Source organism: Pyrgilauda ruficollis, unplaced genomic scaffold (genome assembly GCF_017590135.1).
Source record: "Pyrgilauda ruficollis isolate IOZ18807 unplaced genomic scaffold, ASM1759013v1 scaffold101, whole genome shotgun sequence".
Taxonomy (NCBI): Eukaryota; Metazoa; Chordata; class Aves; order Passeriformes; family Passeridae; genus Pyrgilauda; species Pyrgilauda ruficollis.
The window spans coordinates 1,666,290-1,683,961 of record NW_024508213.1 but is presented as its reverse complement, the minus strand read 5'-3'; the positions used below and the strand labels follow the sequence as shown (position 1 = coordinate 1,683,961).

Below are 17,672 nucleotides of genomic sequence, written 5' to 3'. Positions count from 1 at the left end.
CAGGACACCCTATGTACTTTATAATTTGCTAACAGGTTTGTCCAATATTTAATTGGTACATACTTTCCCTGTCATCTCCCATGACCCCCAAAATACATTTGCTTTTTTATTCATTTAAAGAGTAAATTTTATGATTATGCCCACTTAACGATTATCCAAGTGGAATCACAAAACAGTCTTGGAACAGGAGAACTGATTTGCATGAATCTAAACTAGAAAATGCACTTCAAGAATATACATACTGCAATCACAAATGAGTATTTAGTCCACACAATGAGTCTAGGAATAGTCCAAAGGAAAGCCTTCATAAATTTTGGGGTGTAGGCACTGCATCTTCAGCATGAACTGTTTCTCTCCACAGGTTTGTTTCCATTGAATCATGCCTCATAACTAGAGAATCTTAGATTCCAGTGTGTTTCATACTTTAAACAGGATGTAGTTTGCACACAGCATTCTGCACATTTTTATAAGTCTAATTTGCTCTAATAACTTTAAACTATCCAATGTAAAAAAATAGTTAATGTGTAATTTCCCTATTGACTTATCTAAAGTACTAGTTTTATATAACTGAAAAAAATAGAGAACCTTGATGTATAATTGTCCCCCAAAATGGTCAGTTTCCTTTGCTATACCACATACATCTAGGTTTTTTTTCCCCAAGTACTTGCCCACAGCTTTAGAGTTTTTCTTGATTAAATAACCTGAAGGCACCAAGCTGATCCAGCAAAAAGAAAAGCCAGAACTTTAAGCCTATATGTGTTACAAACAGTACTGAAATAGTTAGCACAATTTTAAGTGTTTTACCAGATCTCATCTATAAGGAAAACCCACAAAGAGTTCTACAACGGTAATAACAAGGACTGTTTTAAACCCACAGAAGCAAGTACTTTGCAACTGGGAATGAAGCACTACATTCAACCAGACCTAACACAGCAGGCATTCCAGAACATATGCTACCATAGAAACTACAAACACTCAAATCAGTCTTCAAGGAAAAAAATGAAGAGCAAGGGTGAGGGGTTTTAAGTCATCTATTCTATTGTAGTACTGAGAAATTTTTTTTTGGTTGCTGTTTCCAAAGTTTCAGAATAAATCACACAGTGTCAGATTGAACTTCAGAAGAGAACACTTACATAAGGAAAAATTCCTGTTGAACTACAGTATTACAGTCTAGCACAAGTAAGGCAAAAGATAATAAACACTTCTCTAATAGCAAGATCATTCAATCAATCTCACTGCTCCCTCCTTTACACTAGAGAACAAAGGAAATCTGTATGGACCTATCACACAGACTCATGTTCTTGCCCATCCTCCCCAGCATATAAAAACTTACCGATTACTATAAATTCTACTTTTAGCTTCTGATTTCTTTGTTAATTATGCGGTTGTGATACTACAAATGAAATTCAAAAAGTATATACCTTATTTTGGCAAATCTGATGGACTGCTCTAACATGAGCTTCCTGTATCACTGCTGTGCTGCAGCCTGCATTGAGGTCGAAAATTTCCAATGCTCGGTTGCTGCCAGCTGTAAGTACAATATCTGCACAGTTCTCTGTGTTAAAGTTAAACTTATCTAAAGGAACACAAGTGTATAGATGGATAAAAATACAGATAAATAAATACATATATAAACTCTGTTGTATTTATTGCACTATGAGCAACACCAAAAATCTTACAGCACTAGAAATTTATGTCTAAAGATGAAGTTCAACATCACAAAAAATTACAAGTTTTTTACTCTAATAGAAAAGGAGTAGTAAATCATCAAATGCTACTTACCTTAGCTGATGTACATGTCATTAAGTCCAAAGAATTACAAAGAAAATAAGAAATACAAAGGATACAAGAATAGAACTCATTTACTGCTGAAAGGCTAGTAATCTCCATTGCTGAAGTCATGGCAAATTTCTGTACCAATTTGCAAACACTCCTTTGTTTGTATCTGCAAAGAATATCAAATGAATGCTAGTGTTAATGAAATTAGTTATGATTTTTAGTCACCAGTAAACTCCCACTGGAACCACAAATCAAAATGCTTTCTCTCATTATTAAAAATTAAAGTTGCCTTATTGTTGAACTCTGTTAAAACTTGGTAAACAAACTCATTTGGATGAATAATCCCATGATATTCATATATAGAAGGCTGATTGTCCATCAACATGAAACACTGTATACTGTATGTATACTGAAAATGTTGAAGAGATTAAAGTCTGCGAATACCTATATTCAGAAAGCAGATATGCCACTGGTTTCAGTGTAGCATTTAATGTGCTGATGATAGGGTAATCAGGAAGAAAATGAGGAAGAAACAGCGAGGAAAGAAAAATTTCCACTTAAACAAAAGAGGAATAAGGAGCTGATCACAGACTGCCAAAGAAATTTTGCTTCCCAACATACACAAAACTCTTTAAGGCCCTGTGGGTTACCTGCCAGCTCCATGCAAAGGTGGCAAACATGCCAAAACCTCTAAAATGACTTCAGACATTTTTTATTAGACAACACAAAACTGTGTTGTAATTCAATATAATTAGAACTTTCTGTTTACTGAAATATATCCACATAGGCAACATGGATCTGTTCTTATAGTAAACAGAAAATAAAACTCCACGGATATGGATATGGATATGGGGGGCAAGGAAAGTGTGATTTTCATAGAAGTCACCTAAGGAATACAGAGTCAATAACAACTGTACTAGGTCTGGTTGGGATGGAGTTCATTTTCTTCATAGTGGCTTTTATGGTGCTGTGTTTTAGACTTGAGATCAAAACAGCATTGGTAACACACCAGGGTTTTAGACATTGCTGGACACTATCTGCACAGTGTTAAAATAAATCCTGTGTAACAGTAAATATTATACTTGCATTTTAGCATGTCTGTCTAATGAAAGTGCAGAAGTCCATGCATGACGTGCTGTAGGAATCATTACTGTTTCTTTCCAACAATGCTAAAAGTATGCAAAACTTTTCATTTGACAAAAAGCAATATGGTTGTCAGCCAGATCTCTTCAAAAGAAAAATGCTTAGTGACTTGGCTTTTGCTTTTTGTTGTTATTCTCTAACAATGATCTGCTGCTCTTTTAAGATGGACATCAGAACCACTTCAGTAGTGATGGTGAAGCAGAAGATAATACCCAGAGTTCTGCAATTTAATCCAAGAACCTTTTGTAGTTTCCACAAGTACTTTATTCAAATAAACTGGAAAATAAACTGCACCAGACTTCAACAGCAAATGATTTATCTCTATTTTGGGGTAAATCTACCCAAGCTAACTTTAAATAAACTGACTGATAAAATAGGTACAATCTAATGAAGGCCGTATGAAGTTTCCTCTGGTCCAATCTACCCTGCTGAAAGAGGCTGATTAAATGCAAGAACAATTGTTTGAATTGGCTGAAGTACCTTGCTTCTACACAGCAGACTGCTACACAGATAAATACCTCACAGAGCATGGTACAGGTAGAATTTCACATAGAAAGCAAATCAACCAACAGTAAACTGAGATGAAATTCATCAAATGCAAGTTATGAGAAAACTGAACTAAAGTAACAGAGGGGGGGATATAGAAGAGTACCCATTATTTAAAAAAAAAAAAAAAAAAAGAGGAATTTTATCATATTTCAGAAATTTTTTTTTGACACAATGCATTTGCTACATGTCTTATATATCTTCAATTCAAAGTGCAACTCATTTAAAATTCAGGCAGCTATTGTGGCACACTGAGCTGGACACTGTACATTTATTCTTGTCTCTTAGAAATTGAAGCTTATGTAGCAATTTGGATTACCTTTTTATTGGTTTATTAATATGCCCTCAACTAAGAATTAACAAGTAAAACAAACTAGGTAAGCAGATTATGGAAGAAAACAATGCATAATTCCATCTGACCATTTAATGTTTCAGTGAAGTTCCACATACCAGGTTCATGCCTCAACCCAGGAAAGCACTCCTACTCCTAAACATATTTAAGCTTGTGCTTAGTATGTTTTTCTGTGCAGCAGTAAAACTACCAAGGAAACAGAGGAAGAATCTAGACCAGCTTTTCTCATCTAAGGACGCAGTCCAATACTGTCTAATATCATGAACAGACAGGACATACCATTCACAATATCAACCAAGACTTCAGTGTTGTAGCCCTAATTCTTGTTCTTCCATTCAAAACAAAGATATTTTGGAAATAGTTTTTACCATTTGTTCAGTTTTTTATCTTCTGTAATATTTTTGCCCCCTCAGTTCACCTTACCACACACAAAATCTCAGATCAAACTGTTCAAGAACTTTCAGTGGTCTGTTAATGAGAAAGGAACTCACCGTTTTAGGTCATCCTTGGTTGTGTCTAGATGGAAACTTAATAGATGAAATTCAGCTCCACAACACAGCAATATAAATGTATCTATAAAATAAAACTGGGCAAAGCATGCAGTCTTATGGAACTTCTCTTTACCCTAAGACAAAAAGGAATTTGTTAAGAATGGATTCAAACATAAATATTTTTTGTATGAGATTCCTCGTGTTAAGGCAAAGCCTCCCTGTCATCCTGATCATAGGCCAGGAGGTTAAACTCTACATAGTGGCCCTTCTTATTTTTGACATCTATTACTCTCAAAAAAAAAATATTTCATTCTGCTTGAATTAGCTGGCAGTATATCTGTAGTCATTTGAAGCTAATACAATCTAGCTTCATACTCTGAACTTCTTTTTGAATGAGTGAGTGGACTAAAGTCAAGCAGAGCTGAGACAATAAAAATACTACATACAGACCAGACAATAAAACCAAAACTTCCAGACATGTCCACTAGTTGGTTTTTTTTTAGTTTTTTGTAGTTTTTTTTTTTTTTTTTTTGGTTTTTTGTTTTTTTTTTTAACAAGGTTGATTTTCTCTTTTCCTAAATTATCAGGAGAAAATCCTATTTTGGAGTCAATGGAGATCACTCAGATCATTATTATCAGTAGGTGTCACCACTCAGTAGTTCTAGAAATTGGCTCTTTCTACAAAGCATTTAGAACAGAAGTAGATGAAAGTACAAAACAGTGTTCTCTGTGTCCAAACAAATGGAAGTTTCCAGTTACCAGAATTAGGGTAGGTTCCTTATTGCAGACTGACCAGACCCTTAAAGTTCTGTCTTCTGATGCAGAAACTAACCACTTCCTGTCATGACTCCAGCCAACAGAGTTAACTGCACCATCATGACCTAATAAAAATAATGTCTTGCATTAATAAATTTCTCTAGAGTTACTTGTATTGCTTTAATATAATTATGCACAACATTAAAATACATTCCAAGTACAGGTTTCAAATGGTTGGATTCAAACTGGTAACAGTATACCAGCGATTGAAATTTTCTTCCACCAAAAAACACAGGAAAATGTCTCTCATTAATCAACAGACAAAGATAATTCCAACTCTAATTTTTCAAAGTTATTGGGAGAGCACTTTAAAGAAATATCCTTGAAATTAAAGTAAAGATTCAGTATTGGAAAAAAAAAAATCTGAGTATTATATTATAATGAAATTTTATATTAAACATGGTCTGGAAACCCCTTAAGACATCAAATATAGTTGAAATACTTTGGGGTTTTTTATTAACCTTTTATTACTGAGCCAGCTATTTTTGGCAAAATAAAATGAGCATGCCACTTCAATGGCTTGTTAAAAACAAGATTGTAAACTTACAAAGAAAGAATTTTAAAAGCCAGAAACAATAGTCAAAAGCTAAAATTATTAATTTGATCTAACATTATGTTGAAGCTGATAAAAAAGATCAAAAAAGAACATGCCAATCAAGTTTTACAGACTTTGATGCATGTTATTGCAATTTGCCAGACGAAGTCTGATGAATTTCATCTAGCCTTAAAACATTCAAAGTTCTTATGCTGCCCTCTTGTGCACATTTTATCTTTACTCAACATAAGTTTTATATTAAAAAAATAGTTTGCTTTAAATTACAGGAAGGCTATTAAATATATTGTAGCAACTGACATATTTCATTTTGTAGACATATGTCTACAAAAAGTATTATAAATTAGATATTTTAATTCCCAGTTACCAAACAGCTGTAGAATTTTCACCAGAAAACTGCACAGGTACTGCACAAATACACATGTAGGTATCATTCTTATTTTGTTCATGACAGAAAGATTTATTTAAAGGCTTTGATTTTCTAAAAATATTTGGAAGCCTTGAATAATCTGCGTTAAAGAAATAAAAAACAACATACAATACCAATCAAACAAAAAAAAAAAAAAGAAAAAAGAAAACCACAACAGAATATACAAAATGGTTTTCTAAAGTAGTAAGGAAACCGAGAAACTTTAGGAAAATCTGAGGTTTGGAAAATTGGAAGAGCCACGCAGAGCCTAAGAATCTCTGCTCTCCAGGCCCCACAGTCCCAAAGCACAGTGAAGGAGATGCCAGCTGGCTTGAAAGAGCCCAGTAAAATTCAAAACAGGCATTACTCAGAGCTCACCAGCCCTAGAACACATTGAGAAGAATAGCAGCTGATTTTGCAAAGAGACTTCTTCAGAAAGGCCATGCTGGCTGTAACTCTCCACAGCTGTTCAACATTACCTGCACTTCACTACAGGACACAGACACCTGAAGAGCCACCACTGAAGAAGAATGCAAAACAACCTAAATCTGTAACTCAACACTTCAGGGAACAAGGCTGAATAAATTAGGCTAACAGCAAAAATGTTGTTATACCATTCTTCTGATGCTGCCTTATAGAGCCATGACTTTTGATAAGCAGCAATATTCAGATGTTAATGCCACCTTGAAACTGGAATTTTTTAGCAGAATAGATACAATTTCCATTTCTTGAAAAAAAAAATTTACATTGTCATTGATTGCAGCTCTAAGTAAGAATAATGCATCATGGTTTTTCACATGATGCAACACATCATGACACACATGACACTTCTAAAACAAGAGCAACAAAAGTAGAAAGCAAACGGGTGACTGCATGGTAATCTGCATGATTTTCTGAACATATTAAAACAATGTGAATGAAACAAGCAGGCAGCTAATGGTTTGTGGTTCCTAATCCCATGCATTACTTTACCTGGCAGTTCAACATTTATGTTGCTTTTGGAAAGAACTACATACATGTTAGAATGTGGTTTACATTGCTTTTCAGACTTGTGCATTATTAAAAAAAAAAAGACACAAATTATTAAAGGCATCAATGAAGTAAGTCAGTGAAAAACTTAAGAACTTGCTATTGTAGAAAAAAAAAGACCCATTAGTCTGTCCACAAGACATATTTTCATCAATTTCCTCACACGAGAAGGATAATATCAGTAATGTTGCCTCCTTTATGTCACTTCTTGCACTAAATATAATGGAAATTACTCAAAAAGAAAAACTGTTTTCACAATCAGTTTTCAGAGTTATTTACTTAGAAATAATTCTCTAAAATATATTTAATTAGTCTGGTTTTAATAGTTGTTAGAGTCAGATAGTAAAAAACATTTATTTTCCATTATGAGCTTTCACAGAAAATACATGCAGCAGGACTGATTTAAAGTCATAGCATTTACAGTTACTAAAAATTTAACAGACTGTTCCTGTAGAAATTTACACATAATCTGGTGTTTAAGACTCATTTAAAAGCATACATGTTTACATATGCATACACTTTTGTAGTTTTGGATTTCTTCTTAGGAATAGTCCCTCTTTGTTTAAATGGCTATTCTCTAGAATTCTGGAGTTGCAAAGCAAACACATCTTTTGCCAAGTCATCACAGTAATTTTTGGCTAATAAACTATCAGAACATACTGCTACAATATACACATGCATTATTATTGCAATATATTGCCCTTATTTTTTCTTTAATTATTGTAATACATATTATACATCATGATGAAGATTTTAGTATATATCATCATAGATTGCTTCTTACCCCACAAAAAATGAGAAATGGGAACACCTGGTAGTCACTTTAATTCTAGGACAAAATTAAGCAATCTGAGAAATAAATTTTACATCTTGAATCATCAATACTTCCTCTCTCTTGTTATCAGGATGATGTAAGTGGAATCCATCCCATTTTAGGTCAAACTCAACCATCAACTCTACTCATATCTTTTATAATATAATTCATAAATTTACCTGAAAAAACATTATGCACACCAGTGAGATTGGAATTGAATATCAGCACAGTTTTGTCAGCTTGGCCACAAGCCAGCAGCTCTCCATCCCCTATAAAGAAGAGCATTTAATGATTTACATCTGAAAGGAAAAAGGAGCTAATATGCTGCTTCTTTTAATCATAAAAATCATTTATGTCACTACAACAAAACAAAACCCAGATATTCATTTCATATGTTTAACACTAATTTTTTATGAACATCACAAATTAGTGTTGTAGAATTTGATAGGATTTTGTAGGCAAATTGATTTCTTGTCCTGATATATTCTCTAAATAACAAAATTTTTTAACTCAAAAGAAAAGTCCGAAATTTTTGCTAAACTGGGGTTATTTAAGCCTGTGTGTGCATGCATGGGTGTGGGAGAGACAAAGAGAAAAAGAGAGTAAGATGTTTCTTGCTCAACCTAAAAGAAGATTTATACTTAAAACGTACTAGCAAAACTCTCTAGGGAACAGAGATGGTTGAATATATTTTAGCAAAGTTGCTGATTGCAACTAATTGCTTTTATTTCCTGAGGGTGAAAGTTGTTCTTGTCCTCAAAACACTTACAGATATTTAAGTTTTTAAATATTTTGAAAATATTTTGCCTTGCAGGGTGTACATTGACATAATTATAGACGTCATAGAATGCTTGACTGCTAATCTAGGAAGTGCTTTCTGCTTAATCATATTTACATTGGAACTGACTAAACCTATTGCAAGAGTCATTTATCCAAAGCAGTTAAGAAAAATGCCTCTCTTTGGATCACACAGAATTCCTTTTTTAATACTTCAATTTACAATAACTGAATAATATATAAGAAATATGAGTATTTTGAAACAGAACTTCAGTATTTAATACACCCTAATGAAACTAAGTAAATGTGTTAGAAAATAAATTCCTTAGTGAAAGAATTTTTATTTTCAAGTAGTAGTGGAAAAGTCAAAGAATAAATTCAAAAGGAAACAAGACATAAAACCAGAAATAGAATCCTGTTGCATATGTAGTAACAGCTTGCATGCTTTTGCAAGATAAAAAATTATGATCAAACAGTAGGTGGTATTGCCAGAAAGTTTTCTGTGAATTTATCCACACTAAATCCCCAGTCTTTAGAAACTATGCCACACAAATTTTGGATTTCTTTCTGCACTCTGATATGACTGCACTTTTTATAAAGCCTATACTTACCAGAATATTGAACACAAAAAATTGGGGTTGGTTTACAAGTAACAGATATCTCTTTCTCATATTTGATTGGAGGATAACTTTCCAAAGGATATTCTTTATTTTTACTTCAAAGAAGGAAAAAAGAAAGAAATGAGTACATCTTCATTTCATTTATTAAATAAGTGTGCTCTGGAAATTATTCTAAGCATCTTTATATAAACATTTGCTAGAAAAAATATGTCAAATCCAATGTAGGAGCCAAATTAATTTTACATTGTTATATTTAAACCACTCGTACCAGTAAGAGCTGTGAATTCACAAGATCAAGAATTAACATTGTCTGGCAAAAAAATAATTTCTTTAGTCATTTAAAGAATGTAAACTCTACCTTGTTTACAAGGACCTTGTGGCAAAATGCAATATTAACTAAAAAAAAAAAAAAGAAATTTAAATAAAAACCCACACAAAACTTAAAATACTAAGTAGCTTAACCTATATAAAACAGTGCTAAACCAAAGTTGAAATTATCTGAAGTACTCATGTAAAGGCTTCCTATGTGTGCAAGGTTTAGAAAAACTTAGTCTTGAGCTAGTAAGTGGGTTTCTTAACACTTTAACAGCTCTTTTAAAATGAGAAAAATTATGGCATCAATCATTCTTTACTTTCATGTTTGTATTACATAAAGCAAAGACTATATAATAGTAAAGAGAAAAAATGTGTGCAATATCCTCATTTAACATTTCATACAAATTAACATGAAAATGCCAGCTTTAGAAAAACATGCATTCTTTGTGATCAGTGATAAAGATTCCACTGGTGAATTTATACTATTGCACATACTCTGTTTAAATCCACTGGAGTAAGTTTGCATTAACTTTAGGTAACAAGATTTTTAGAGGTGAATGAGGGACATGATCTGAAATCACTTCTCCCTGTGCCACATTCAGTTTTTTTCAGACTACAACTGCAGCTTAAGAACATGTTGGGACTTAGCTTCCAACCATATTTAGCACCTGTTCTTCCTACCAACACAAATCTAAGAAAATAGATATGCATATTTTCTTTTATATGAAGCACTCAAATTTAATTCACAGCCTGATAAACCAAATCACTTGCTGCAGTGATAAATTTTATAGCAAATTTACCAAGCCTTAGCTGTAGTGGCAACCCTTAATAAAAAATTCCAATGACAGAAGCATTTTTAATTTGTTTAATTTGTTTAATTTGTTTTAATTTGTTCTTCCTCTAACAGAGTCATTATATGACTTACCATTTGCAACTGGTCTTCCACTTTGATGCCTCTTTTTTTTTCAGGTTAGTATTTGGAGCAAACATGGCCATTCTACGAGACAGAAAACATACACTCTTTTATGAAATATTAAACTTTGCATGGGAGAAACAGCTTTTTTCAAACCAAAGCAATCCTATTTCTTTCTTACTATTTTCGTCTGTGGGTAATGTCAATAGATAAGAGAATGTACACTTTGATGACAATATAAATGTCTAATATTCTAATGCCTGAGTTTGGACCTTGATACCTTGATTTTTGTGAGTTATTTGTTGAATAGTACATTCTGAAGGTCAGAATCCACACAAATAAAGTTCTCAGACAATTCTTTCTGCAAGCTGAAAAAACAAGTCCAGTCAGATGAAAGAATCAGGATGCCAAATATGGATTTCAAAAGAAAGTTGGCCAATGACCAGATGCTGTGAACATTTTGGTTTACAAAATGTTTTTTTATTCTTTGCTTTGATAACATAACTATTTTTCACAGGTAATTAATTTCACAGTCATGAGACTACATAGTTATGTGAAAAAATATCACAAACCAATAAGACAGGGAAAGCAGTTATATTTCTACTGACCGTGGTGCTGCTGTATATCCTGATGACTTAATTTTATTATGGAAAACCAATGGTTTATCCTTCTCTGTGTTCTTTACTGCTGTAGGAAAATAATTTAATTTACATTAAAATGTTTTTTAACATTATATTTTTACAGTGAAAGTAGATAGTTTTGCACAATCTTGATGTTTCTTTATGTTACAAAACACATAAATGACCAATCACCTTAAAATAATGATAACTGAGAAAAGGAAAGATATATGAACTGTTACATTGTATAACATCCCCCTCCAATTACATTAATAAGTAGGAACTTCTTTAAGCTTTGAAGTAGCAATATTCTTCTGAATCATTTTTTTCACCATTCATTTCAGTTAGAAAATGTGTTTTCTAACTGCCTCTGCTTAGACTTTGTATGCATTAGCTATAATGTACTCACAGCCTATATTTGGACTAAGGAATGGATCTAAAGATCATTAACAAGCTGACTGGTGGGTACCTATAAGTATTTGTGTTCCTACACAGCTCAGGTAATGTCTGTACACCCAGTGCTGTACTAGGAAGTCCAGTGGGAACCCCTGAGCTCCAAACTGAGTATTTCATATCAGCAAACTAACTAACAAACTAAACAAATAAACGTTACAAAGGGGGAAATTTTCTTGATATTCCAAGGGAAAAAACCCAGATGCATTGGGACACATTTACCCATGCTGAGGGTAGAAGTCCCATCACATGCCACAAACTATGCTTTCTCTTAATGCAGCAATGAGGCACAAAAAATGCCCTTCCTGAGAAGTTCCCAGTACCACACGCCTTAAGAGGCCAAAGGATTTTGTTACAGCACTTATCTACCTGATCATGAGATGTCAACAAAGGCAGCACAGTTGTCAGTGCTGGGTGTCCAAGGCAGCCTGGAATTCTAGATAAAACTCTGTAGATGTATTCTGAAAATACCATAAGACCTTAGAGATACAACCTTTGACATTCTAATGGGCACATTATGTGCAAATGGTAAGGATGAAAATGTCTTTTTAAAATATTTTTTGAGCTTCATTGTTGTTCACCAAAAAAAGCTACAAGTGCTGCAATGACAACTGGACATCAGATCTTCTCTTTTTTTAAGCAGTAGAATATTGAGACAAAAATTAACTTCCTTAACAGTCAGTATTGGCAGAAGATTATTCAGAACAACAAAATATACCAACATATCTGTTTGGTATATTTCATAACCAAAGTTAAGAAAGAAATGACAAATTATACAGAAAAATTTACTGCATGCTATGGAAAAAGAATGACTTACAAAAATGTAAACCTTCTACACTCTAACACATTTACAATTCACAGAAAATTCTCAAACAATGGTTTTTGAAAAAAGAAAAATACTAATAACCATAATTTTCAACTACATGTTTCATACATGTGTATGACATGAAACATTACTAGAAGTCTAAAATTCTTCCTACTGAAATAAAAATATAACACAATATATACTTAAAACAAAAATTAACGTATTGATTATATTAGGCACAAGCCAGCTGGACATCAGCTACTGTTATTAAAAATATAACTTTATTAATTTTAATTTCAGGATTGGTTTAGACTTACCAAGTATTTTATTAGAAGGTTCTTTCATGTTCTTCTTTAAACATTTACACAATGGAGAATTTGCTAATAAAGTACACCTAAGTTATAAAATGAAGCACAAAAATTTGATCAATGAACAAAAACGTCAGATTACAAAAAGGTGCCAAAACTCCTTTTTAGTTATTTGTCTGCACGTGTGTGTGTACACATGCAATAGCAATCAGATTTTAATGAAAACAAGTTAGGCATAGTGGATCAGTTACCATCTCAGATACCCAGCAGCACAGACAAGCCTTGGCCTTGACTCAATTCACAGACCATTGCTTTTACATACTGGATTCCAGTTTTGTGAATATTGATTGATGATTTTATTTTAAGCACTGAAATCTGCATTTCAGTGTATATTGCAGGAGTTTTTTCATCTTTAGAATGTCAGCATTTTCTCATAAATCATTTCTAGGGTCATAAAGGACAAGAAAGTAATAAACAGCAGAGATTCACCAAGGGGAAGTCATGCTTGGTCAGCTGGGTAAACTCCTGTGGTAAAATGAGGGGCTTGGCAGATGAGGGGAGAGCAGATGAGGATATTGTCTACTTTGACTTCAGTAAGCCTTTCCACACTGTCTCTCATAAGAACCTCACAGAGAAGCTGATGAACTGTGGTCTGGATGAGCACACATTGAGCTGGATTGAAAACCAGATAAACAACCAGGCCCAGACTGTGATGATTAAAGTCTAGATGGAAAGCAGGAACTAGTGGAGTAACCCAGAGGTTATAACTCCATTCCATATGATTCCATGGATATAATAATTCCATTCAACATCTGCATTAATAATCTGGATAAGGGAGCAGAGTGACTCTCACCATGTTTGCTGATGACTCAAAGCTGAGAGGATTGTCTTAAAGAGCAGAAGGTTGTGTTGTCATCCAGGGAGACATTTATTGTCTGCATAAATGGGCTGACAAGCAACCTTGCGAAGCTCAACAATATGAAAGGCAAAGTCCTGCAGCAGAGGAGGAATGAGCCCATGCAGCAATACGAGCTGTAAAGCAGACTCTAGAGCCAGGCTCTGTGCCCTAAATCCAGCAGCAGGACAAGAGACAATACACAAAAAAAGAAACACAGGAGGTTCTCTCTGAACACTAGGAAACACTTATTTTACTGTGAAGGTGATTGAGCACTGGCACAGGCTGCCCAGAGAGGTTGTGGCATCTCCCTCCAGTGACATATTCTAAAGTTGTTTGGACATTGTGATGGTCAAATGACTCCAAGTGGCTCTGCTTGAGCAGGGTGGTTAGACAAGATGACCTGAGGAGGTGCCTTCCAAACTCAACCATTCTGTGATTCTGTGATTTCTCCCTCTCATGATAAAAATGATGACTAAAGCATGATAAGAAAAGAAGTAAAATCAAACCATGTCCACAAGCAGCACTGCAGAAAATCATATGACACACTGTAGTGCCAAAGAGAGAAAACATTTAATAATTCTGTACCTGGCAATAACTGATAGACTTTTCTCATTTCCACATGGGAGAAAATCACTGTGCTGAGTTCTCACCAATGCAGCAAGGTTAACTTCCAACACAGCAATCATATCTTCAAACATCGAGGCAATCAAGCATAAAACCTGCAGCAATCACCATAAATTAACACTCCATTTACTTAATAATTTAAGTTCAAAACATAATGCATTTATAATAAAAAAATAAAATCAATTTCTGAAATTTATAAAAATTAATCAAAAATATCCATGGGTTTAGTCATGAAGAGCATTAAGTAGTAGAGTGTTTAAAGCTACCCTTCAAAAATATGTTTATGTTGCTTAAATGTGTTTTAACAAACTTATATACATAACAGTGGCAGAAATTCCAACATCACCTACACTAGAGACAATTCTGCAGCAAGAGTTGTGAGAAAAGAAGTACACATGGAAGAATGGCTTCAGCAACATGATGAGAACATACTAAGAGCTGAATTTAAACAAAATCCTTCTCTAAAGCAAAAGACTTCTACGTTAAATATGTAGCCTAGACTGAGCTTACGTCTGTAGGAAAACTGCAAAATCAAAAATGGAGTATACAGATAAGAATGCCTTCCATTTTCTTAAAATCACTTTTAGGGTCTTTCAACAGAAATTTTCTCACAACCCAAATAGTTTTGACAGATCCTTTAGAAGGATTCAGAAGTAGCACATCCTAACTTTTTTTTTTGAGAAACAAGGTATAACAATTTTTTTCCCCCTTAAAAGATTTCCTATGCTTCTTCAATTCTTAACATTCAAGGTACACCCAGAACACTGTAACAATTCACCTTTTCCTTATTAATCACTTTAGACTGTATATAACCTGTGAGAGCTTCAAAACAGCAGATTCCATAATGAAGAATCAACCCTCTTCAAAGAAATGACTGTGTAAATCATATTAAATAACATAAATCTGTGCACTAATCTGTTAGCAAAATATGTAAATATTTATTGAAAATAACTGTAACTGTTAACATTTATTAAAGCAATGTTTACTGTATACTGACCTTTCCATTACCTGCCTTCCTTGTTAATGCACATGATCTGGCAATCCAAATGCTGAGGTCACTGTAATCTTTACCAAGAAGAACAAAGTGCTATAAAATAATACCTGCATTTCACAAGAAAAAACCTATCTCTAAGACACACACAAAAAAAATCACTCATACTAATTTGACATGACCCTAATCCACTGTCTTCAGAGTGTATACTTCTATTTTACCCTGAAATTATAATGGAGTAGAATAACTTGTATTTAACACTTGTATTTAACACTTATGAACTGCAAAATTGAATAAAAATTCATGGCTAGCCACTACACAGATCTAGCAACAAAGTGTCTTCTGAGAAAAGTCACCAGGGCCAGGAAAACTTATAAAAACAATTAGCAAAAAAGTTTAAAAAACATTTGGTTTCTGTTGTATTCTGCTATTTCACAACCTAATTCTTACACTATTTATGTCAGATAACAGAAGCAATCATATTATCATGTAACCATGTATCTTTTAAACATACCTCTGTAAGATAAAACAGCTTCTAATTCAAAGTTTGCCAAATTAATTATTAACAAGCCAGTAGAGGTTCCTATCCAAAAATAGCTAGTATTCTGGGCAGAATATCTATTAAAACAAGGAGAAAAATATCTCTGAGTAGGATAAAGAAGCTTTTCTTATGATCATACAACAAACAGAAATAGGGTTTTTTAATTCTCATTGCCCAGTCCCAGTACAACAATAATAAAGCACACACAGAAAAAAAATTTAAAGCTTTTTTTTCCAAATCTGTAGCTCAAAGTTTCAAGCAAAATTGGTGAAGTTCTGAAAACTAAGAGCAGAACGCAATCCTTCATTTCATGTAAGTGCTTCATGGCACATCTAAAACTGCACAGAAAACACTTTTCTTCAAAAAAGTGGTTTGTAAAGATTTGGGAGATGCTGTAAAAGCATTGTATACACAGAAAGAAAATTCAAACCAAAAGGCAAATCCACTCATAGTTTACTTTTACCACTCTTATATGAACACCCAAAACTCAGGGAAATTCAATGTATGTTTTTACATAATTAAAGGATAGGAGAAAAGCCAGCACAAACTGAAGGGGAAAAGCACCAGGCAAGTCTGGAATGTCTGTCTCAGCCTGTGCTTAGTGGCAGCACTGTTGCAGTCGGGTAATGAAATCCAGCTTCTGCAAGCACCACAGAGTAAACCAGCAGGTTTGTTAATTTCAGTTACCAGCCTCACAGAAGAAATATATTATCAAGCATAAGACAATTGTAACAAAATAACAGTTGTCTTTCTCAAAAAAACTAAAAATTTTTTGATGCCACAATAAATAAAAACTGGCATAAACATTTTAATAAATTTTACAAATCGGCGTCAGTAGACTTATTAGTTTGATTTAAAATCAGACCACAAGAGTTGAAGTAAGGATATGGAAAAATATGAAGCTGTAAATTTATTCCAAAAAAAAAAAGGAAAAAAAACCCCCAAATGTATACAGTCAAATCTGTTAAGAAACAGACTGGAATAGATAGTTTCATTTCTGGTTTGTGATAATTTTACATGATGTTAATAATTTTATTTGTGATTTGCACTACTTTCATTACAGCAGTAACAGACTGATTTAATTTGCAAATTCTTTGAATTATGTATAAAGTGTCACTAACAAGTTATTATGAACACCATAAAGTGATATATCCAGGAAGTTTAACTCACTCTGACTTTACAATAATAAAATCCATTGTGATGGGATTGCTCAATGTCAAAAAGCTTAGGAAAGTGTGAGATGTCTAATTCTGGACATCAGTGTTCCAAAAATGTTTCATTGCTGCTTCTCACTGCAGGCAGGAAAAGCAGTATATCAGGGATTGCTCAAATGTTCAGACAAATCTGAAGCACCTGCTAAAACCAACACACTGTCTTTAAAAATAAATAGAAAAAAAAATTTATAAACACAAAACTCTCAACCCAAAATATAATGGAACCTAATTAACACTAAAAATTTAATGACCGTGGTTGTTTATAAGCAGAACAAAACCTTCAACTGTGATGTGATAGCTGAAACAACAAATAGACCTTAGATATACACCGTGAAGCAGTAACAGGTGGGAATAGGAAAGTGATTTTATCTCAATTCAGAAAATTATTTCAAATAATCTATCATTGTGGATCCATTTCAGGCAACCATGTCCCAAAAGGGGATTGAAAAATAAATAAGATTGAGTTTCAAAAATTTCCAAAAGCAAATGTTAAAAATGTTACACAAAATATGCCTTCTACAAGGTACAAACTATTTTATCCAGAAGTAACTTGTTCATGAGCTGTAATTTGCCATCCAAGAAGGGAACATGATAGTGGCTGGCACTGGACTATCAGAGCAAAAAACATACTAAAAGCCTGTATATGAAAAGGGAGTAATTCAGA

General features: G+C 33.5%; 1 protein-coding gene across 1 annotated transcript in view; it reads right to left on the bottom strand.

The window, feature by feature from the left end:
- The window catches only part of WDR27 (WD repeat domain 27), a 57,583-nt gene that overhangs the window by 28,891 nt on the left and 11,020 nt on the right, over positions 1 to 17,672 (bottom strand). Inside the window, exons 9-20 of the mRNA XM_041468763.1 lie at positions 15,768 to 15,871; positions 15,260 to 15,327; positions 14,224 to 14,357; positions 12,750 to 12,826; positions 11,166 to 11,244; positions 10,570 to 10,641; positions 9,321 to 9,424; positions 8,112 to 8,201; positions 5,071 to 5,192; positions 4,312 to 4,445; positions 1,848 to 1,945; positions 1,422 to 1,543 (exon numbers count right to left, since the gene is read on the bottom strand). Coding sequence (XP_041324697.1) covers positions 1,422 to 1,543; positions 1,848 to 1,945; positions 4,312 to 4,445; positions 5,071 to 5,192; positions 8,112 to 8,201; positions 9,321 to 9,424; positions 10,570 to 10,641; positions 11,166 to 11,244; positions 12,750 to 12,826; positions 14,224 to 14,357; positions 15,260 to 15,327; positions 15,768 to 15,871 — 1,204 coding nt within the window. The remainder of the gene's footprint in view (positions 1 to 1,421; positions 1,544 to 1,847; positions 1,946 to 4,311; positions 4,446 to 5,070; positions 5,193 to 8,111; positions 8,202 to 9,320; positions 9,425 to 10,569; positions 10,642 to 11,165; positions 11,245 to 12,749; positions 12,827 to 14,223; positions 14,358 to 15,259; positions 15,328 to 15,767; positions 15,872 to 17,672) is intronic.